Source organism: Mytilus edulis, chromosome 3 (genome assembly GCF_963676685.1).
Source record: "Mytilus edulis chromosome 3, xbMytEdul2.2, whole genome shotgun sequence".
Lineage (NCBI taxonomy): Eukaryota > Metazoa > Mollusca > Bivalvia > Mytilida > Mytilidae > Mytilus > Mytilus edulis.
In genome coordinates, this window is record NC_092346.1 from 446876 (window position 1) to 471484 (window position 24609).

Sequence of the window (24609 nt, forward strand, 5' to 3'; positions counted from 1 at the left end):
CGTTATAACGCAAACATTTGCGATATAACGCAAACCTTTGCGATATAACGCAAACCTTTGCGATATAACGCAAACCTTTGCGATATAACGCAAACCTTTGCGTTATTACGCAAACATCTTTATTTCAATTATTCATTAAGTTTCTGTCATTCATTTCGGATGTGATTTACTAGTAGATAAAAAAAGAAACATACATACAAGGCCAAATCATTATAATAAATATGCATAGGAATAATGGAATAATTGAAGTGCAATTATAAATAAATTAAGACTGATTTGTGCATCAGAAAAGTATATAATTTAACAAGAAAATAGATATAGTATATAGTCATATTAAAATTGAAAGATCAAAAATAATGTCATACAATTGTGAAACCTCCAAGTCAAATAGACAAAATGATCTTTCTGCTTTAAAATGAATTATTAATAAGGAAACATTTTTTTTAAATCTCAGAATATGATCAAGATTCTTTGATAGAAAGTCATTGAATTTTCATTTCAATATAATGAAGTATTTTTAAGATGCTTGGGTAGCAATTTGAATAGAGAGAACATAATTTTATTAATGAAACATCTTCATTCTATACATTTATTGCCAAAGGGTAGCTTGTTTGAATGTAACCTACTTTACACAGTTCTGAAACGAGAGCTTACTTGGAAGAATATTTATATTCGGTTATAGCTATATTAGCAGGGTTGATTTTTTTCTTAGGTATAACCTCAATTTACTCAATTTTCTTTGTAATATATATACTAGTAGTAACTTGGATATCGTTTTTGGGGACCTTATAGTTTGTTGTTTAGTGTGAGCCAATGCTCCGTGTTGAAGACCGTAATTCGGCCTATGATGGTTTACTTTTACGAATAGTGACTTAGATGGAGAGTTTTCTTATTGGCACTCATACCACATCTTCTTATATTATTATGCTCATTATTAGTCATTGATATGATCTAATTATTCAAGTAGTTTACTTTGCAATTACTACAAAGGTGATAAATTTTATTATATCCAGCCTCCTCCATTAATAACTACTGTTTCCTTTGAATCTTAAATAAGAAATAAGATAAAACAAATGTTTGCGTTATATCGCAAAGGTTTGCGTTATAACGCAAAGGTTTGCGTTATATCGCAAAGGTTTGCGTTATATCGCAAAGGTTTGCGTTATATCGCAAAGGTTTGCGTTATATCGCAAAGGTTTGCGTTATATCGCAAAGGTTTGCGTTATAACGCAAAGGTTTGCGTTATATCGCAAAGGTTTGCGTTATAACGCAAAGGTTTGCGTTATAACGCAAAAGGTTTTCGTTATAACGCAAAGGTTTGCGTTACAACGCAAAGGTTTGCGTTATAACGCAAAGGTTTGCGTTATAACGCAAAGGTTTGCGTTATAACGCAAAGGTTTGCGTTATAACGCAAACATAGGAAGAAAAATAAAAAAAAAAATGTGTGGCGCTAATACGCTTCCGTACTTTCCAATGTAATGGGAGATAACTTATTTTTAAAATAAATATTTTCCTCTGAAACAGATATGATTGTTGACAAAAAGAATTACATCCCATCATAAATATTATCAAAAAAGTAATACGATAATTAAAAAATATCTGACAAAGTGCACTGTATAGAAGTAAATTTCGTATATATATGATTATTATAAATATCAAATGAAAGAAAAATGTCAAAATGTCAAAATATATTTAGTTTATAATAAGGGGGATAATCAAAACTGCTTGTTTCTAAAAATATATTCTATTTGTGTTGTTGATATGTACATATGTACTTCGATAAATACATGTTGTTTAAACTATTCATAACTGAATTATTCCTTATAAAAGACGATAAAAATCAATCAATGAAATTTAGCCATTATCCAAGCTCTTGTTATTTGTTGTGTTTTGTATTTTCTGTTACTGGGATAAAAGATAAACAGAACGTCCATGAAAATCTGACGAAGACCTTAACTAACTTGAAAATCTCTAAAGGTTTGGGGGATTTTCAAGATTTAAATATTGATTTACGTAAGTTGTAAATATTTTTTCAACGAAAGTTTCTTTTTTCTTCTTCTTCCTTTTGAACAATTATAATAAGCCCGATCGTAAAGTCGTCTTGTTTTCTTAATAACGTTTTCGCTCCATTTTATTTTGTACAACATGTATTCATATGACAGTAGTGAAGCCTTGTTGACCCTTAAGAAGAAGAGTTACTTCATCATTGAAATTAAACAAGAAACATAATATAAAAAAGAAGATGTGGTATGATTGCCAATGAGACAACTATCCATAAAAGACCAAAATGACACAGACATTAACAACTATAGGTCACCGTTCGGCCTTCAGCAATGAACAAAGCCCATACCGCATAGTCAGCTATAAATGGCCCCGATAAAACAATGTAAAACACGTTACCAAAACTGGCATTAAATTTCAAATTTACCGAAAAAAAATTGATCCGTATAAACTTGTTATTTAATCTAAATTAAATTTCAGTTAAATCGTCTGATATTAGTAGTTTCGATAAAAAAATAAACGTATACCAAAACTGGCATTAAATTTCAAATTTACCGAACAAAAATTGATCAGTATAAACTTGTTATTTAATCTAAATTAAATTTCAGTTAAATCGTCTGATATTAGTAGTTTTGATAAAAAATAAACGTATATTTAAACGAAAAATTTAACGGTGATAAACTAGATTTAAACCTTTTAAATAACAAATTTAAACTGCTATTATTTTTCAAATAAATAACAAGTTTAATAACCCATAAATCGGAATTAAACTTAAGAAAATAAGAAATTTAAAAAAATTATTAAACTTTCATAAACTACTAAAATAATTCTTCATAAATCAGACCTGAAATTCAAAACTAGAAATTTAATTTATGAATAAATTTTGTAAACGTATCATTTCATGCAGTGTAAATTATGAACGAATAATATTTCAAAATGCATACAGGAAAAATTGAAAAGAGCAAAATTTATTTACATTATTTACAAGCGCGCTATTACGAACATTTGTCGTCTTAACTTTTCTCTCTCAAAATTTCTTAAAAATTGATTAAATCCAATTGTGTCTAAATACCAACACGAATAAATCACGAATCAATATGTATAAAACGAACAGTCTGTAATGTTTGCCACCATGCAAATAACAAATTGACACTGTGTCTCTCTCATAGAAATTCGATACTTGAATCTATATGGGAATATAAAATAAATCAGTAATATGTATATAAACATTATCATTGCCTTAAGTCACTGTTTTGTCAAATAAATCTACACTTAACTCTAATCATTTCATTTAGGTTAATATTAGAACATACTCACCCCTTCTCGTCCAATGAAAAGTCAGTTTTTTGCCCTCTAATTTTCATAGTACATGGTTTTCCATGCACTATGAAATGCTATACATGAATGACTTTTCATTGTCAGTTAATTATGAAAGGGAATTCTTTCATGCATTTTCACATGGTACACATAATAGAATACACAAAAAAAAACAAAAAAAAATTGGTCAGGATAAATTAAATGATATTTATTTAATTTATATACCTTACATTTGAGGGAACTATTTTTCTTTCCTTCAAAAAAAGACAATGCCAGACTGCTGATATATAAAGCAAAGGGTTGTTTTTGGAGAAACGAAATACATTTAAATTTATCAATAAAAAGTAAATATTTTATGTTGAATGGTGTGAATTCAAATATTCATACAGAGAGTTTTATACATGTTATATCTATAAAAAAAATCAAATTCCAAAAAGGGGATTCATATAATATTGTTTTGCTTTTTAAAATAAAAAAAATATATAAAGATATATGAGTATTAAAATTTACCTGAAGCAGAAATAAAACAATTTATCCTTCACAAACTATGTTTGTGCTATTTCTATGGAACGCCACAGCTGTCTTATGTGGAACTCTGATATTACTTTATGCTGTTTAATTATTACTTAATGATATTTTGTCTTTACTTAATATGGTTTTGACATTACGTAATGATGTTTTAATATAACTCAATATGGAATAGTCATTACTTAATGATATTTCGATATTGCACGATATGGTTTCGTATTGACTTGATATAGTTTTGTCATTACTCAATATGGTTTTGTCATTACTCGATGTGGTTTCACCATTATTTAATATGGTTTTGTCATTAGTCAATGTGGTTTTAACATTACTTGATGTGTATGTGACTTAACGTAATGTAGTTGTTTCATTTCATGATGTGGTTTTGTTATTTCGTAATGATGATGTGTCTATTCTTTATATGGTTTTAACATTACGTAATGATGTTTCAAAATTTGACGATTTTACACTACTTGATGTGTTTGTTTCATTATTTGATGTGGTCTTGTCATTCTTTGATGTGGTCCTGTCATTCTTTGATGTGGTTATCCCATTACTTGATGAAGTAAAACCACGTGACCAATTCGGAAAAACCTGTTCTATTTTTAGATAGATTTCCATGTATGTGCCTTGAATGCGGGTGGCCATCCAACTTATAAGTGTTCAAATTAAAGTTCGGGTTACTGTTTGAGTTAAACTTTGAGTTAGTTTTCGAATTTAAGTCATGCTTAGAATTACAGTTCTAGTTAGCATTGAGTTTCGAGTTGGACTTCGAGTTTGAGTCACATTTAAAGGCAGAGTTCTAGTTACAACTTTGAATTTGAGTCTCTTCTTGAGGTAGAGTTTGAGCAAGATTCGAATTTAAGTCTCATTTAGATTAATTAAGATTTCGAGTTAAAATTCGAGCTATTTTATATGTCTTTTTGAGTTTGTAATTAAATTTTCTATCGCGGAACAATGACTTTTGCTCGGGCTTCCGAAAAGAGTGCTCCGGGATATGTGTACTAAATAAACAATGTTGCTGTACACAAAACGCAACAAAGGACTTGAAATAAAGTTAGATATGGTGTGATTGCCAATGAGACAACCATCCACCAGAGTTTAAATGCAGTGGATGTAAGAAATCATATATAGACAACCGTACAGCCTTCAACACTCCGTATAGTCAGCTACAAAAGGCCACCATGCACTATGTGAAAAAAAAAATCTATTTTTTTTAACAGATTTCAATATGTAGTTTGTTTAAGGTGCTTTGGATGGGTATCGCCAAAGTTAGAGTTCAAATTATTAGTTCGAGTGGTTGTTCGGAGTTATTTGGTATGAAAAAGGGGAACGGCAGACAATAATAAAAAAATAAAATTCGAAGTTTTCAAATAGAAGCGTATTATAATAAAGGAGTAGGTCCGGTAAGGGCCGATTTTGGCCACAAATTTCACGTTCATCGAACGAAAGATTTTTGACACTTTTTAAACACTTAAGAGTCGATTTAAATTGATTCAATTAGTTTCTGTAAAGAATTTTAACTGATTTAGTAATTAAAAACGCTCCGATTCAAGCTTAAATATGAAAAATCTATCAAATATGCCAAAAAACGTCACTTTTCAGATGGTTTTTGTCAAAAATGAAAGTGGCCGCATCCGTGTTCATCCTCAACCTTTATATATGTTATGTATTATCATCAAATACAACTTACATTTCAATATCATAAATGAACACGAATGCGGACACTTTTATTTAAGACGGAAACCGTTTAAAATTTAACTAAAATGCTCAAATTGTGAAGATTTCAGTAATTTCGAATGACTTAATGATGCTAGTACCCGATATATGTGCATTGTTTTGTCAAAAACAGCGCTTATTTATGTAGCAGAAGCATTCTACTTTCCAGTAAATAGCTAAAAGATTACATTTTCATACTTTTGTAAAACTGCTATATTTTTGGGCCAAAAAGGGGTCTTTACTGAACCTACTCCTTTGTAAAATAGTCCACGGAACTCTGTGTCTCGCCTGATATTGCTGCTTTCAGTGTAAACGCGTAATGTTGATCGGCTGTACATTCATCGGTCAAAAAAAAATTTAAAAAATGTTTTTCTGTAGATGCTTTTTCTTGATATTGAGGAAAAACTCCTATACAAGTTTTAAAACACTTCATTGAGGTACTAAATTTATCATGTCAAAACAGTTTAATTCGATTTTATTTAACTAAAACAAAACTGTATGATTTTCAACAATGAGCAAAACCCATATTCCATAGTATGCTATTAAAGGTCCCGAAATGACGCCACTTTCGGCGACGTTGTTATGTCTCACTGCCGCTACATTGATGTTCGGAGTAACAGATAGAAAACTCAGAGTTAGAATTCATAGAACAGAAAAGGGGCAGTGGCAAATATTTCATGTATATTTGAACACGGAGAGAATTTACCTGCACCTTTTGCCAAAAAAAAACCTTTCTTTTTCTTATTTGTGCCTTCCGACTTTATGTTTTGAATTGTAGTTTCACTTTCCATATTCGGTATTTATTCAAATGTAAGCTCCACATGGTAAAAATCACGTGATGCAGGAATATAATATCTTGGAGGTAGACTATTTCTTTCTTTTCGGGCGGAGACTCCAAGCAAACAACATGCATGTGTATAACGGCACTGTAGATTTTCGTATTAAATAAAGAAAGTTGCCGGTAAGGTACATGAATAGATTGGTTAGAAAGCAAGGTTTTAAATTTAATTAGATTCGAAAGCTTAATTCGAGGGTTGAAAACAGAGAGCAAACATAAAAGGGGGGGGGGGTCCACAGGGAATATTTGTATCTTATGAACTCTTATATTTGAAACGGTTATTTTTTTATGTAATTAAAAAAGAGAAAAACAAATATAGGACAAATTGTGATTGGTCTTTCTTCCTTTCTCCCATGCCAAGAAATTGCCTCCGTTGAAATTCTGCAAACACCCCATAGAGCAAATTACATGGATGATTAATATTGACCATTTGGTATATGGATGTGTTCTAAGCGACACGTACATGAAGGTCATAAATTAATTCCTTCAATGAAATCAAATCTTTAGCTACTAATGACTGCCGTAGGGGGTCGACCGGAATTTTTAGCGAGGATTTCTTGGCATGCTCAGGCTCGACACAAATCAAAAGACTAATACTTTATTGTTAACAAATGAGACACTTCAAATCAACTCACACTTAAGTCACAGGAAAATGGGGGGAGTGGTTTCGGACTAAACGACAAAACATCAATACTATAAAATAAGAATTCTCCAAATTTCTTTTAGCGTTAATGATCATTTGAACATATATAGGAATATCAATCTTTTACTTTTAATCAATTGAATTCTCTGATCTACCTCGCACTAATTGAAGAATAAACTTTTTGGAATATCTGTTTCAGATGTGACGACGAACATGTTCCAGTTGTCGTAACCATAATACCATCTTTTACTCAAATGTGAACCTCCAAATGAAACCAAATCACTCGGTTTGTAATTTCGCGAATAACACAACGGGTGCCACACGTTGAGCAGAATCTCTTTACCTTTCTGGGGAACCCGCGATCACCCCGATGGAATTAAATTACCCAGTGATACCGATGTATTGAGTCAGCCAATTGAAACTATTTTTTAAGCCACCGCAACTTTACCACAACTAAAAATTGGGGGCATAGTGTTTAACCTCTGTCCGTCCGTCCGTCTTTCCGTCCCAGTATGGGTATATAGTTATTCCTCATAACTCCTCCAACAGTTTGAATCCTTGAAAGTTTTCTCTGTGTGCATGTGGTCAGGGTTTTTATCTTTCTATTATTTTTCCTTTTTTAGGAGAAAATTGAACTTTGTCCTTTTGGGGGAAAAGCGGTTAAATGAGTGGAGTGCGGGGACATCACTTTGTCTAGTTTACATTTTTTTTCTCGTGTTGTGCTATTACACTACTGTTACAGTCCGGTGTTCGCTCACATACATGTTAAACTCCGCCACGTGCACTTTCTTTATGTACCTGCCCCAAGTCAGGAGCATGAAGTTCAATTGTTGTCGTTTCATACATATGTGTCATATTTGTTTTTTTTTGTAAAATAGACCATAATTTTTTGTTTGATTTTTTTTCACATAGTGCATGGAAGCCATTCTTCCGCGATAGAAAATTTAATTACGAACTCAAAAAGACATATAAAATAGCTCGAATTTTAACTCGAAATCTTAATTAATCTAAATGAGACTTAAATTCGAATCTTACTCAAACTCTACCTCAAGAAGAGACTCAAATTCAAAGTTGTAACTAGAACTCTGCCTTTAAATGTGACTCAAACTCGAAGTCCAACTCGAAACTCAATGCTAACTAGAACTTTAATTCTAAGCATGACTTGAATTCGAAAACTAACTCAAAGTTTAACTCAAACAGTAACCCGAACTTTAATTTGAACACTTATAAGTAAATTGGATGACCACCTGCATTTAAGGCACATACAACATGTAAATCTATCTAAAAATAGAACAGGTTTTTCCGAATTGGTCACGTGGTTTTACCACATCAAGTAATGTTAAAACCACATTGACTAATGACACAACCATATTAAAAAATGGTGAAACCACATCGAGAAATGACAAAACCATATTGAGTAATGAGAAAACTATATCAAGTCAATACGAAACCATATCGTGTAATATCGAAATATCAGTAAGTAATGACTATTTCATATTGAGTTATATTAAAACATCATTACGTAATGTCAAAAGCATATTAAGTAAAGACAAAATTTCATTAAGTAATAATTAAACAACATAAAGTAATATCAGAGTTCCACATAAGACAGCTGTGGCGTTCCATATATTTCATTTAATTCATTGTAATGATCATTAGTTACCTATGTTTTATATTTAGTTCATTATAAAAAAAGTGAACTCTTATTTAGCCTTGAATATTATAATGGGAAAGGATAGTTTTGTAAGGTCACTCGAAAGTGTGAATATGTTCTTAATTGGTCAGACAATACTTGGTCATGTTTTATGAAAATATAAGCCCTCGGCTTCGCCTTGGGCTTAAATCTTCATAAAACATGACCAAGCATTGTCTAACCTACAAATCAAAGATTTATATCCGTCTTTAAGGTAAGGTTTTGTAACGAAGAATATAGATAATTTGACACTAAGTGATAACTGCCGAAAGCCATTCTTGACAAACTTATACGAAGCATGTTTTTAATCCGTAATCCCCGCTTTCGGCAAAACGCGAATTAATATTATTTAATAAATAGATATTTGATTGGTTTATTTTCCGTATGTCAATCAGTCTTTTGAATTTGTGTTTGATATTTGTTTGTATGTTGCTGGCGGTTTTTTTTTAATATTTGAAATACATGGATGTGAAATAAATATATAAACTTTCCAGCAACTTGGACTTTATCTCAACTACCGCTAGTTTTCGCCAGAAACTATTTAATATGACAGAGGTTACCAACAACTTGGTCATATAAATTATTAAAACGCAATGAGGACTCGGAATAATAATAAAAAGCTAATATTATAAAAATATACAAAATCCTAAATGTGAACTTTGACGATCAATTGTCGGGTCATATAAATATGCAAGACAAAAATCATACATGTAACACCGGTGTTCGACATAATAATGTCTTATCAACATTTGAAGGATGTTATTTGGTAGATCCATAAAACTTGATTTTAGATTTCAAGTGAATACAAACAGGTTTCATAACACCTCCTCCATTACTAAAAAAAGACGTATCAATTATATTTTATGCCAGCACAGAAGAACTGAATACTGGCCTAATTATGCCCTCCGAGTCGAAACGCCGCGCAGCATTAACATCGACTGTGATCACGTCGTTTCAAGTTAAATAGATAGTTTATTGTCTTAACCAACAGACAAAGTTGCAGAGGGAAAAGTTTCATAAGTAGAGAACGGTTTTAAAAGTCTCTAAATACCGTATACATACAGATAATGGTTAAGGGAGACTACTCACGACATTGGCAGCAAGGTCAGGATGGTCTATCTGTAAACCATCATCTAATACTGCTATAGTAATACCCTGCCCAGAGTATCCTGCCGTCCATGCTTCGTCCACTTTCAATGTTGGAGAAATATCACCATTCTGAAAATGTACCGACAGAATTTGAAGAATTTGAACTATTTACCTATAAGCACGGTCTGATTATTCAACAGCGTGTCGTTTTTAACAACATCAACAATTGGTTATCAAAGGTACGAGGATTATAATGGTATACGCCAGACGCTCGTTTCCTTTACATAAGACTCATCAGTTACGCTCAGATCAAAATAGTTATGAAGCAGAAAAAGTACAAAGTTAAAGAGCATTGAGGACCAAAAATTCCAAAAACGTTGAGCCAAATACGGCCAATGTGAGTATCCTTAGTTTTTCGAAATGTTTTGTTTTGTCAATAGGAAATTTATAAAAATGACCATATAATTGATATTCATGTCAACACTGAAATACTGACTACTAGGCTGGTGATACCTTCCGAAACGAAACTTCCACCAGCAGTGGCATCGACCTAGTGGTGCAAATAGTTATCAAAGATACCAGGATTATAATTAAATACGCCAGACAAAATTGGAGAAACTGTAATTCGGAAACTTTCCGGTTCATACGTTTATTTTTTTTTAACGACTTAGATCCCCCTTTAGTATTTTTCAGTATTCGGGTATGGATAGTAAACTGAACATTGCTAGAAAACACAAAAATATTGATGCCAACGTTAACAATGTTCGTAATGTAAAACACATTATACAAGGAATTCGAAAAACAATTTGTAAAACAGTGCCTGTTGGTAAAACATAGCTTATAAAGAAATAACCTGAGAGATTCTTATCCGAGCAGTTTAGATAGATTACATTGTTTTTTGTATCAAATAAAATATTTTTAACCATTATCAAACTATGTAACGTACCAAATGCCAAAGATTTGGCCATTCTGTGTCCATTGTTTTTGCTTTTCTGACATATGCCTTTTCTTGTCTAACCCAGGAAATCTGAAAAAGGTATACCATATATTATATAGCTAAATCTGAAATGGTATACCATATATAATATAATTAAATCTGAAATGGTATACCATATATAATATAGTTAAATCTGAAATAGTATACCATACATAATATAGTTACATCTGAAATGGTATACTATATAATATATTCAAATGATTTTAATGTAAACCTCAAATAAAGAGAAAAAACGGGGGAAAGTAAACGCAGGCTTAATGGGTTACGTCAAATTATTTTTATTCAAACCATAAATACAAAGGAAGAAATGTGATGAAAGTACCATCATTGATGTCACATTGTCTAACTGCACTACAATAGGTAAAGTTTGTCCACTTGTTCGCAAGAACCATTTTAAACAGTTTTAGTGAGAACATTATGTAAAAAGTGTAATCAGATTGAAAGTTTTTATTTTTCGCAATTTAATTTTTTTCCAATAATATTTCATTTGTCACGTCAACAACTTTTTGGTCGCTCGTTATTTTTAAGTGACTGTTCAATTTATATATGCTGATGTATGTGTCATGTGTTGATAATGAATAAATGTAGTCGTGTCGCTGTCGTACATCTATCAATTCAACAATTCTATTGCATAACTATGAATCGGGTTTACAATTCTCCATTAGGTTGTTTAGTTTCTGTTCATGTTTTTCCTGTTATTGTTTTTTCCCCTCAAATATCTAGAAAGGTCCTTATATACGATGCAGTTGGATAATAAGTATGCAGATGTGGTTGGTTGTTACAGTGTTATAATACAATATAAAAACAGTTTACATCATGAACTGATTAGTGGTTGGTCATTACAGTGTTATAAGAGGTAACAATAGATAATACAGATCATGAGCTGGTTGGTGGTTGGTCGTAACAGTGTTATAAGAGGTTAGGATACTTAAAATCGTGAAGTGGCTAGTGGTTGGTCGTTACAGTGTTATAAGATGTTAGGATATTAATACAAATCATAAACTGGTTGGTGGTTGGTCGTTACAGTGTTATAAGAGGTTAGGATAATTAAAATCGTGAACTGGTTGGTAGTTGGTCGTTACAGTGTTATAAGAGGTTAGGATAATTTAAATCGTGAACTGGTTGGTAGTTGGTCGAAACAGTGTTATAAGAGGTTAGGATACTTAAAATCGTGAAATGGCTGGTGGTTGTTCGTTACAGTGTTATAAGATGTTAGGATAATACAAATTATGAACTCTTTGGTGGTTGGTCGTAACAGTGTTATAAGAGATTACAATTGATAATACAAATCATGAACTGTTTGGTGGTTGGTCGTTACAGTGTTATCAGATGTTACAATAGATAATACAGATCATAAACTGGTTGGTAGTTGGTCTTTACAGGGTTATCAGAGGTTTGGATAATTCAGATCATGAACTGGTTGGTGGTTGGTCGTAACAGTGTTGTAAGAGGTTAGGATAATTAAAATCATGGTTGGTGGTTGGCCGTAACAGTGTTATAAGAGGTTACAATAGATAATACAAATCATTAACTCTTTGGCGGTTGGTTGTTAAAGTGTCATAAGAGGTTACATTAGATAATACAGATCGTGAACTGGTTGGTAGTTGGTCGTTACAGTGTTATAAGAGGTTTGGATAATAAAGATCATGAACTGTTTGGTGGTTGGTCGTAACAGTGTTATAAGAGATTAAAATTGATAATACAAATCATGAACTGTTTGGTGGTTGGTCGTTACAGTGTTATAAGATGTTACAATAGATAATACAGATCATAAACTGGTTGGTAGTTGGTCTTTACAGGGTTATCAGATGTTTGGATAATTCAGATCATGAACTGGTTGGTGGTTGGTCGTAACAGTGTTGTAAGAGGTTAGGAAAATAAAGATCGTGAACTGATTGGTTGTTTGTCGTGACAGTGGTATAAAAAGTAAGGATAATAAAGCCGTGAACTGGTTGGTGGTTGGTCGTTACAGTGGTATAAGATGTTATAATAGATAATACAGATCATGAACTGGTTGGTTATTGTTCGTTACAGTGTTATAAGAGTTTTTATAATAGATAATACTGATCATGAACTGGTCGGTGGTTGGTCGTTACTGTGTTATAAGATGTTACAATATATAATACAGATCATGAACTGGTTGGTAGTTGGTCGTTATAGTGTTATAAGAGGTTTTGATAGTAATGATCGTGTACTGGTTGGTGCTTAGTCGTTACTGTGTTATAAGAGGTTACAGTAGATAACCAGAGATCCCAAACTGGTTGGTAGTTGGTCGTTACAGTTTTATAACAGGTTGGGATAATAAAGATCATGAACTTATTGGTGGTTGATCTTTACAGTGTTATAAGAGGTTACAATAGATAATACAGATTGTGAACTGCTTGGTGGTTGGTCGTTACTGTGTTATAAGAGGTTCGAATATTTCAGAACATGAACTGGTTAGTGGTTGGTCGTTACAGTGTTATAAGTGGTTTAGAAAACTTTGAATTTTTCAAAAAAGGATTTTCTTATCCCAGGCATAGATTACCTTAGCCGTATTTGGCACAACTTTTTGGAATTTTGGATCCTCAATGCTTTTCAATTATGTACTTGTTTGGTGCAGGAAAATTGGTACCGTTAATGTTATTATTTGGCTTCATAAATATTTTGATATGAGCGTCACTGATGAGTCTTATGTAGACGAAACTCGCGTCTGGCGTACTAAATTATAATCCTGGTACCTTTGATAACTATTTACACTACTGGGTCGATGCCACTGCTGGTGGACGTTTTGTCCCTGAGGGTATCACCAGCCCAGTAGTCAACACTTCGGTGTTGACATGAATATCAATTATGTGGTCATTTTTATAAATTTCCTGTTTACAAAGCTTTGAATTTTTCGAAAAACTAAGGATTTTCTTATCCCATGCATAGATTACCTTAGCCGTATTTGGCACAACTTTTTGGAATTTTGGATCCTCAATGCTCTTCAATTATGTACTTGTTTGGTGCAGGAAAATTGGTACCGTTAATGTTATTATTTGGCTTTATAAATATTTTCATATGAGCTTCACTGATGAGTCTGATGTAGACGAAACGCGCGTCTTGCGTACAAAATTATAATCCTGGTACCTTTGATAACTAATTAGATAATTAAAATCGTGGACTGGTTGGTGGTTGGTCGTTACTGTGTTATAAGAGGTTTTGATAATTCAGATCATGAACTGGTTGGTGGTTGATCGTTACAATGTTCTCAGAGGTAACATTAGATAAAACAGATCATGAAATGGTTGGTGGTTAGCCGTAACAGTATTATCAAAAGTTTTGATAATTCAAATCATGAACTGGTTGGTGGTTGGTCGTTACAGTTTTATAAGAGGTTACTATAGATAAAACATATCATGAACTGATATGTGGTTAGTCGTTACAGTGTAGTAAGAGGCTACAATAGATAATACAGAAAATGAACTGGTCAGTGGTTGGTCGTTACAGTGTTATAAGAGGTTACAATAGATAATACAGATGATTAACTGGTTGGTAGTTAGTCGTTACAGTGTTATAAGAGGTGTTGATAGTAATGATCTTGAAATTGTTGGTGGTTGGTCGTTACTGTGTTATAAGAGGTTTGAATAATACAGATCGTGAACTGGTTTATTGTTGGTCAGTACAGTGTTATAAGAGGTTACAATAGATAAGCAAAGATCCCGAACTGGTTGGTAGTTGGTCGTTACAGTTTTATAGCAGTTTAGGATAATACAGGTCGTGAACTAATTGGTGGCTGGTCGTTACAGTGTTATAAGAGGTTACACCAGATAATACAGATCGTAAACTGCTTGGTCGTTGGTCGTTACTGTGTTATAAGAGGTTTGAATAATTCAGATCATGAACTGGTTGGTGGTTGGTTGTTACTGTGTTATAAGAGGTTTGGATAATTACAATCATGAACTGGTTGGTGGTTGGTCGTTACAGTGTTATAAGAGGTTTAGATAATTAAAAACATGAACTGGTTGGTGGTTGGTCGTTACTGTGTTATAAGAGGTTTTGATAATTCAGATCATGAACTGGTTGGTGGTTGGTCGTTACTGTGTTATAAGAGGTTTGGATAATACAGATCGTGAACTGGTTTGTGGTTGGTCGGTACAGTGTTATATGAAGTTCCAATAGATAGTCAAAAATCCCGAACTGGTTGGTAGTTGATCGTTACAGCTTAATAACAGGTTAGGATAATACTGGTCGTGAACTAATTGGTGGATGGTCGTTACAGTGTTATAAGAGGTTACACCAGATATTACAGATCGTGAACTGCTTAGTTGTTGATCGTTACTGCGTTATAAGAGGTTTCAATAATTTAGATCATGAGCTGGTTGGTGGTTGGTCGTTACTGTGTTATAAGAGGTTTGGATAATTACAATCATGAACTGGTTGGTTGGTCATTACAGTGTTATAAGAGGTATAGATAATAAAAATCGTGAACTGGTTTGTGGTTGGTCGTCACTGTGTTATAAGAGGTTTTAATAATTCAAATCAAGAACTGGTTGTTGGTTGGTTGTGACAGTGTTATAAGAGGTTTTGATAATTTAGATCATGAACTGATTGGTGGATGGTCGTTATAGTGTTATCAGAGGTACCAATAGATAAACAGATCATGAACTGGTTGGTGGTTAGTCGTAACAGTCTTAAAAGAGGTTTTGATAATTCAGATCATGAACTGGTTGGTGGTTTGTTGTTACAGTGTTATAAGAGGTTTGGATAATAAAAATCATGAACTAGTTGGTTGTGGGTTATTACAGTGTTATAAGAGGTTACAATAGATAATACAGATGATGAACTGGTTGGTGGTTGGTCGTTACAGTGTTATAAGAGGTTTTAAGTGTAATGATCTTGAAATGGTTGGTGGTTGGTCGTAACTGTGTTATAAGAGGTTTGAATAATACAGATCGTGAACTGGTTGGTGGTTGGTCGTTACAGTGTTATAAGAGTTAACAATAGATAAAACAGATCATGAACTGGTTGGTGGTTGGTCGTTACAGTTCTAAAACAGGTTAGGATAATACAGGTCGTGAACTGATTGGTGGTTGGTAGTTACATTGTTATAAGAGGTTACACCAGATAATACAGATCGTGAAATGCTTGTATTTTTTGGTCGTTACTGTTTTATAAGATTTTGAATAATTCAGGTTATGAACTGGTTGGTGATTGGTCGTTACTGTGTTAAAAGAGGTTTGGATTATTGCAATCATGAACTGGTTGGTGGTTGGTCGTTACAGTGTTATAAGAGGTTTAGATAGTAAAAATTGGAACTGGTTGATTGTTGGTGGTTACTGTGTTATAAGAGGTTTTAATAATTCAGATCATGAACTGGTTGGTGGTTGGTCGTTACAGTGTTATAAGAGTTAACAATAGATAAAACAGATCATGAACTGGTTGGTGGTTAGTCGTTACAGTGTTATAAGAGGTTTTGATAATTCAGATTATGAACTGGTTGGTGATTAGCTGTTACAGTGTTATAAGAGGTGTGGATAATAAAGATCATGAACTGGTTGGTGGTTGGTCGATACAGTGTTATATCAGAGGTTACAAATATAATACAGATTGTGAACTTATTGGTGGTTGGTCGTTACTGTGTTAAAAGATTTTACAATAGATCATACAGATCGTGAACTGGTCGGTGGTTTGGGTTATAAGAGGTTTGAATCATAAAGACCAAGAACTGGTTGGTGGTTGGTCGTGACAGTGTTATAAGAGGTTAGAATATTAAAAACGTGAACTGGTTGGTGGTTTCGATTCAGTGTTTTAAGAGGATATAATAGATAATTTAGATCATGAACTGGTTGGTGGTTGGTCGATACAGTGTTATAAGATGTTCCAATAGATAACAAATATCCTGAACTGATTGTTAGTTGGGGTCGTTACAGTGTTATAAGAGTTTAGTATAATTAGGATCAATAACTGGTTGGTGGTTGGTCTTTTCTGTGTAATAGTACGTTATAATAGATATTACAGATCATGAACTGGTTTGTGGTTTATCGTTACAGTGTTATAAGAGGTAACTTATAAGGATAGTAATGATCGTGAACTGGTTGATGGTTGGTCGTTACAGTGTTTTAAGATGTTAGGATAATAATAATCGTGAACTTGTTGGTGATTGGTCTAACTGTGTTATAAGAGGTTAGGATAAATAAATTCGTAAACTGGTTAGTGGTTGGTCTTAACTGTGTGATAATATGTTATAATAGATAATTCAGATTGTAAACTGGTTGGTGGTTGGTCCTTACTGTGTTATAAGAGGTAAGAATAATTAAGATCACTAACTGGTTGATGGTTGGTCTTAACTGTGTGATAATATGTTATAATAGACAGATCATGAACTGGTTGGTGGTTGGTAGTTACAGTGTTATAAGAGGTAAGGATAGTAATGATCGTGAACTGGTTGGTGGTTGGTGGTTACAATGCTATAAGAGGTTAGGATTATAAAAATCGTTAGCTGTTTGTTGGTTGGTCGTTTCTGTGTGATAATATGTTATAATAGATAATTCAGATCGTGAACTGGTTGTTGGTTGGTCCTTACTGTGTTATTAGAGGTTAGGATAATTAAATTCGTAAACTGAATGGTGGTTGGTCTTAAGTGTGTGATAATATGCTATAATAGATAATTCAGATCGTGAACTGGTTGGTGGTTGGTCGTTACTGTGTGATAATATGTTGTAATAAATAATTCAGATCGTGAACTGGTTGGTGGTTGATCGTTACAATGTTATAAGAGGTTAGGATAATAAAGATCATGAACTGGTTGGTGGTTGGTCGTTACAGTGTTATAAGAGGTTTGGATAATTTAGATCATGAACTGGTTGGTGGTTGGTCGATACAGTGTTATAAGAGGTAACAATAGATAACAAATAGCATAAACTGATTGGTAGTTGGTCGTAAAAATGTACTAAGATGTTCAAATAGATAAAACAGATCATGAACTGATTGGTGGTTGGAGTCGTTACAGTGTTATAAGAGTTTAGTATAATTAAGATCCCTAACTGGTTGGTGGTTGGTCTTTTCTGTGTAATAGTACGTTATAATAGATATTACAGATCATGAACTGGTTTGTGGTTTATCATTACAGTGTTATAAGAGGTAACTTATAAGGATAGTAATGATGGTGAACTGGTTGGTGGTTGGTCGTTACAGTGTTTTAAGATGTTAAGATAATAAAAATCGTGAACTGGTTGGTGATTGGTCTAACTGTGTTATAAGAGGTTAAGATAAATAGATTCGTAAACTGGTTAGTGGTTGGTCTTAACTGTGTGATAATATGTTATAATAGATAATTCAGATTGTGAACTGGTTGGTAGTTGGTCCTTACTGTGTTATAAGAGGTAAGAATAATTAAGATCACTAACTAGTTGATGGTTGGTCTTAACTGTGTGATAATATGTTATAATAGACAGATCATGAACTGGTTGGTGGTTGGTAGTTACAGTGTTATAAGAGGTAGGGATAGTAATGATCGTGAACTGGTTGGTGGTTGGTGGTTACAATGCTGTAAGAGGTTAGGATAATGAAAATCGTTAGCTGTTTGTTGGTTGGTCGTTACTGTGTGATAATATGTTATAATAGATAATTCAGATCGTGAACTGGTTGTTGGTTGGTCCTTACTGTGTTATAAGAGGTTAGGATAATTGAATTCGTAAACTGGTTGGTGGTTGGTCTTAAGTGTGTGATAATATGTTATAATAGATAATTCAGATCGTGAACTGGTTGTTGGTTGGTCCTTACTGTCTTATAAGAGGTTAAGATAAATAAATTCGTAAACTGGTTGGTGGTTGGTCTTAAGTGTGTGATAATATGTTATAATAGACAATTCAGATTGTGAACTGGTTGGTGGTTGGTCCTTACTGTGTTATAAGAGGTAAGAATAATTAAGATCACTTACTGGTTTTTGGTTGGTCTTAAGTGTGTGATAATATGCTATAATAGATAATTCAGATCGTGAACTGGTTGGTGGTTGGTCGTTACTGTGTGATAATATGTTATAATAAATAATTCAGATCGTGAACTGGTTGGTGGTTGATCGTTACAATGTTATAAGAGGTTAGGATAATAAAGATCATGAACTGGTTGGTGGTTGGTCGTTACAGTGTTATAAGAGGTTTGGATAATTTAGATCATGAGCTGGTTGGTGGTTGGTCGATACAGTGTTATAAGAGGTAACAATAGATAACAAATATCATAAACTGATTGGTAGTTGGTTGTAAAAATGTACTAAGATGTTCAAATAGATAAAACAGATCATGAACTGATTGGTAGTTGGGGTCGTTACGGTGTTATAAGAGTTTAGTATAATTAAGATCCCTAACTGGTTGCTGGTTGGTCTTTTATGTGTAATAGTACGTTATAATAGATATTACAGATCATGAACTGGTTTGTGGTTGATCGTTACAGTGTTATAAGAGGTAACTTATAAGGATAGTAATGATGGTGAACTGGTTGGTGGTTGGTCGTTACAGTGTTTTAAGATGTTAGGATAATAAAAATCGTGAACTGGTTGGTGTTTTGTCTAACTGTGTTATAAGAGGTTAGGATAAATAAATTCGTAAACTGGTTAGTGGTTGGTCTTAATTGTGTGATAATATGTTATAATAGACAGATCATGAACTGGTTGGTGGTTGGTAGTTACAGTGTTATAAGAGGTAGGGATAGTAATGATCGTGAACTGGTTGGTGGTTGGTGGTTACAATGCTGTAAGAGGTTAGGATAATGAAAATCGTTAGCTGTTTGTTGGTTGGTCGTTACTGTGTGATAATATGTTATAATAGATAATTCAGATTGTGAACTGGTTGTTGGTTGGTCCTTACTGTGTTATAAGAGGTTAGGATAATTAAATTCGTAAACTGAATGGTGGTTGGTCTTAAGTGTGTGATAATATGTTATAATAGATAATTCAGATTGTGAACTGGTTGGTGGTTGGTCCTTACTGTGTTATTAGAGGTTAGCATAATTAAATTCGTAAACTGAATGGTGGTTGGTCTTAAGTGTGTGATAATATGTTATAATAGATAATTCAAATTGTGAACTGGTTGGTGGTTGGTCCTTACTGTGTTATAAGAGGTAAGAATAATTAAGATCACTAACTGGTTGGTGGTTGGTCTTAACTGTGTGATAATATGTTATAATAGACAGATCATGAACTGGTTGGTGGTTGGTAGTTACAGGGTTATAAGAGGTAAGGATAGTAATGATCGTGAACTGGTTGGTGGTTGGTGGTTACAATGCTGTAAGAGGTTAGGATAATGAAAATCGTTAGCTGTTTGTTGGTTGGTCGTTACTGTGTGATAATATGTTATAATAGTTAATTTAGATTGTGAACTGGTTGTTGGTTGGTCCTTACTGTGTTATAAAAGGTTAGGATAATTGAATTCGTAAACTGGTTGGTGGTTGGTCTTAAGTGTGTGATAATATGTTATAATAGATAACTCAGATTGTGAACTGGTTGGTGGTTGGTCCTTACTGTGTTATAAGAGGTAAGAATATTTTAGATCATGAACTGGTTGGTGGTTGGTCTTAAGTGTTATAAGATGTTCCAATAGATAACAAATATCATAAACTGATTGGTTGTTGGTCGTAAAAATGTACTAAGATGTTCAAATAGATAAAACAGATCGTGAACTGGTTGGTAGTTGGGTTCGTTACAGTGGTATAAGAGTTTAGTATAATTAAGATCACTAACTGGTTGGTGGTTGGTCTTAATTGTGTGATAATATGTTATAATAGACAGATCATGAACTGGTTGGTGGTTGGTAGTTACAGTGTTATAAGAGGTAGGGATAGTAATGATCGTGAACTGGTTGGTGGTTGGTGGTTACAATGCTGTAAGAGGTTAGGATAATGAAAATCGTTAGCTGTTTGTTGGTTGGTCGTTACTGTGTGATAATATGTTATAATAGATAATTCAGATTGTGAACTGGTTGTTGGTTGGTCCTTACTGTGTTATAAGAGGTTAGGATAATTAAATTCGTAAACTGAATGGTGGTTGGTCTTAAGTGTGTGATAATATGTTATAATAGATAATTCAGATTGTGAACTGGTTGGTGGTTGGTCCTTACTGTGTTATTAGAGGTTAGCATAATTAAATTCGTAAACTGAATGGTGGTTGGTCTTAAGTGTGTGATAATATGTTATAATAGATAATTCAAATTGTGAACTGGTTGGTGGTTGGTCCTTACTGTGTTATAAGAGGTAAGAATAATTAAGATCACTAACTGGTTGGTGGTTGGTCTTAACTGTGTGATAATATGTTATAATAGACAGATCATGAACTGGTTGGTGGTTGGTAGTTACAGTGTTATAAGAGGTAAGGATAGTAATGATCGTGAACTGGTTGGTGGTTGGTGGTTACAATGCTGTAAGAGGTTAGGATAATGAAAATCGTTAGCTGTTTGTTGGTTGGTCGTTACTGTGTGATAATATGTTATAATAGTTAATTTAGATTGTGAACTGGTTGTTGGTTGGTCCTTACTGTGTTATAAAAGGTTAGGATAATTGAATTCGTAAACTGGTTGGTGGTTGGTCTTAAGTGTGTGATAATATGTTATAATAGATAATTCAGATTGTGAACTGGTTGGTGGTTGGTCCTTACTGTGTTATAAGAGGTAAGAATATTTTAGATCATGAACTGGTTGGTGGTTGGTCTTAAGTGTTATAAGATGTTCCAATAGATAACAAATATCATAAACTGATTGGTTGTTGGTCGTAAAAATGTACTAAGATGTTCAAATAGATAAAACAGATCGTGAACTGGTTGGTAGTTGGGTTCGTTACAGTGGTATAAGAGTTTAGTATAATTAAGACCACTAACTGGTTGGTGGCTGGTCTTTTCTGTGTAATAGTACGTTATAATAGACAATACAGATCATGAACTTGTTGGTAGTTGGTCGTTACAATGTTATATGAGATAAGGATAGTAATGATCGTGAACTGGTTGGTGGTTGGTCGTTACAGTGTTATAAGATGTTAGAATAATAAAAATCGTGAACTGGTTGGTGGTTGGTCTTAACTGTGTTATAAAAGGTTAGGATAGATAAATTTGTAAACTGGTTAGTGGTTGGTCTTAACTGTGTGATAATATGTTATAATAGATAATTCAGATCGTGAACTGGTTGTTGGTTTGTCCTTACTGTGTTATAAGAGGTTAGGATAATTGAAATCGTAAACTGGTTGGTCTTAACTGTGTGATAATATGCTATAATAGATAATTCAGATCGTGAACTGGTTGGTGGTTGGTCGTTACAGTGAAATAAGAGATTAGGATAGTAATGAACTTGAGCTGGTTGGTGGTTGGTCTTTACTGTGTGATAATATGTTATAATAAATAATAAATAATTCAGATCGTGAACTGGTTGGTGGTTGATCGTTCCAATGTTATAAGAGGTTAGGATAATAAAGATCATGAACTGGTTGGTGGTTGGTCGTTACAGTGTTATAAGAGGTTTGGATAATTAAAAACATGAACTGGTTGGTGGTTGGTCGTTACAATGTTATAAGAGATTAGGATAATAAAGATCGTGAACTTGGTGTTGGTTGGTCGTTGTTTACAATGTTAGAAGATATTTGGATAATTCAGATCATGAACTGGTTGGTTGTTGGTCGTTACAGTGGTATAAGAGGTTAGGATAATACAGATCGTGTACTGGTTGGTGGTTGGTCGTTACAGTGGTATAAGAGGCTAGGATAATATAGATCGTGAATTGGTTGGGTGTTGGTCGTTACAGTTGTATAAGAGGTTAGGATAATTCAGATCATGAACTGGTTGGTTGTTGGTCGTTACAGTGATATAAGAGGTTAGGATCATACTGATCGTGAACTGGTTGGAGGTTGATCGTTACAGTGTAATAAGATGTTATAATTTCGGTACATGGTGTGTCAGTGACCTTATAGGATAAACTCAGCAAACTCCATATAGGGTGAGAGCGAAGCGGGAAACTTGAGAGTTTGATTTATTGTTGTCTTATAGTTATTTATGTCGTTTGATTGGTGTCTAGTTCATTTCTAAACAGTACCTTCGGTGTTGTCTAGTGGTTTGTGTAATGGGTACGAGCGAAAAGATTGAGACTACCAGAAATCTTTAATACAGGAACAAATACACTACACATTAGCTAGAGTATTACAATGTGCATTTAAGATGTCAAAACTTTGTAAAATATTTTAAAAAAACTTGTAAAGCAATATATTTGTTTTACTTTTAGTTTGGAAAATGTGTTGGATTTTTTGTTTGCCGAAATATGTGTAGGACTTTTTGTTTTGCCTATGTAATAGTACTGTCGTGACCTTTAGTTTTGAATTTTCTAATTTGTTTATTGCTTTAATTTAACAAGAGTCAGTTCGGACATGAGTCATATATTGTCATCTTACCTCAGAACTTTGTCTCAGTAGCTCTACATCTGTGTCTTCTCTGAGAGTACTTAATACCTCTTTAGTTTTTGTCTGACGTATTTGAGCAGTGATATATCTAGTATTCCCGATCCAAAACTGAAAGATTCAAATGTTCATTCTTATTTACAAGTTAATAAATAAAACTAACATACATACAAAATCAAATAGTGTCAAGAGTGAAATAAAACTAACATAAAATACAAAATCAAATAGTGTCAACAGTGAAATAAAACTAACATAAAATACAAAATCAAATAGTGTCAAGAGTGAAATAAAACTAACATAAAATACAAAATCAAATAGTGTCAAGAGTGAAATAAAACTAACATAAAATACAAAATCAAATAGTGTCAACAGTGAAATAAAACTAACATAAAATACAAAATCAAATAGTGTCAAGAGTGAAATAAAACTAACATAAAATACAAAATCAAATAGTGTCAAGAGTGAAATAAAACTAACATAAAATACAAAATCAAATAGTGTCAAGAGTGAAATAAAACTAACATAAAATACAAAATCAAATAGTGTCAAGAGTGAAATAAAACTAACATAAAATACAAAATCAAATAGTGTCAAGAGTGAAATAAAACTAACATAAAATACAAAATCAAATAGTGTCAAGAGTGAAATAAAACTAACATAAAATACAAAATCAAATAGTGTCAAGAGTGAAATAAAACTAACATAAAATACAAAATCAAATAGTGTCAAGAGTGAAATAAAACTAAAATAAAATACAAAATCAAATAGTGTCAAGAGTGAAATAAAACTAACATAAAATACAAAATCAAATAGTGTCAAGAGTGAAATAAAACTAACATAAAATACAAAATCAAATAGTGTCAAGAGTGAAATAAAACTAACATAAAATACAAAATCAAATAGTGTCAAGAGTGAAATAAAACTTACATAAAATACAAAAATACAAAATCAAATAGTGTCAAGACTGAAATAAAACTAACATAAAATACAAAATCAAATAGTGTCAAGAGTGAAATAAAACTAACATAAAATACAAAATCAAATAGTGTCAAGAGTGAAATAAAACTAACATAAAATACAAAATCAAATAGTGTCAAGAGTGAAATAAAACTAACATAAAATACAAAATCAAATAGTGTCAAGAGTGAAATAAAACTAACATAAAATACAAAATCAAATAGTGTCAAGAGTGAAATAAAACTAACATAAAATACAAAATCAAATAGTGTCAAGAGTGAAATAAAACTAACATAAAATACAAAATCAAATAGTGTCAACAGTGTTCTTATCTGCGTTAGGCTTTCTGTATACGAGGTAAATAAAGGCAACAGCAGTATACCGCTGTTCGAAATCCATAAATCGATAGAGAAAAAACAAATCCGGGTTACAAACTAAATCTGAGG

At 32.8% G+C, this 24609-nt stretch overlaps 1 protein-coding gene across 1 annotated transcript in view; it reads right to left on the bottom strand.

The window, feature by feature from the left end:
- The window catches only part of LOC139515578 (uncharacterized), a 173845-nt gene that overhangs the window by 138038 nt on the left and 11198 nt on the right, over positions 1-24609 (bottom strand). The window contains exons 2-4 of the mRNA XM_071305156.1: positions 23201-23317; positions 10772-10852; positions 9826-9954 (exon numbers count right to left, since the gene is read on the bottom strand). Coding sequence (XP_071161257.1) covers positions 9826-9954; positions 10772-10852; positions 23201-23317 — 327 coding nt within the window. The remainder of the gene's footprint in view (positions 1-9825; positions 9955-10771; positions 10853-23200; positions 23318-24609) is intronic.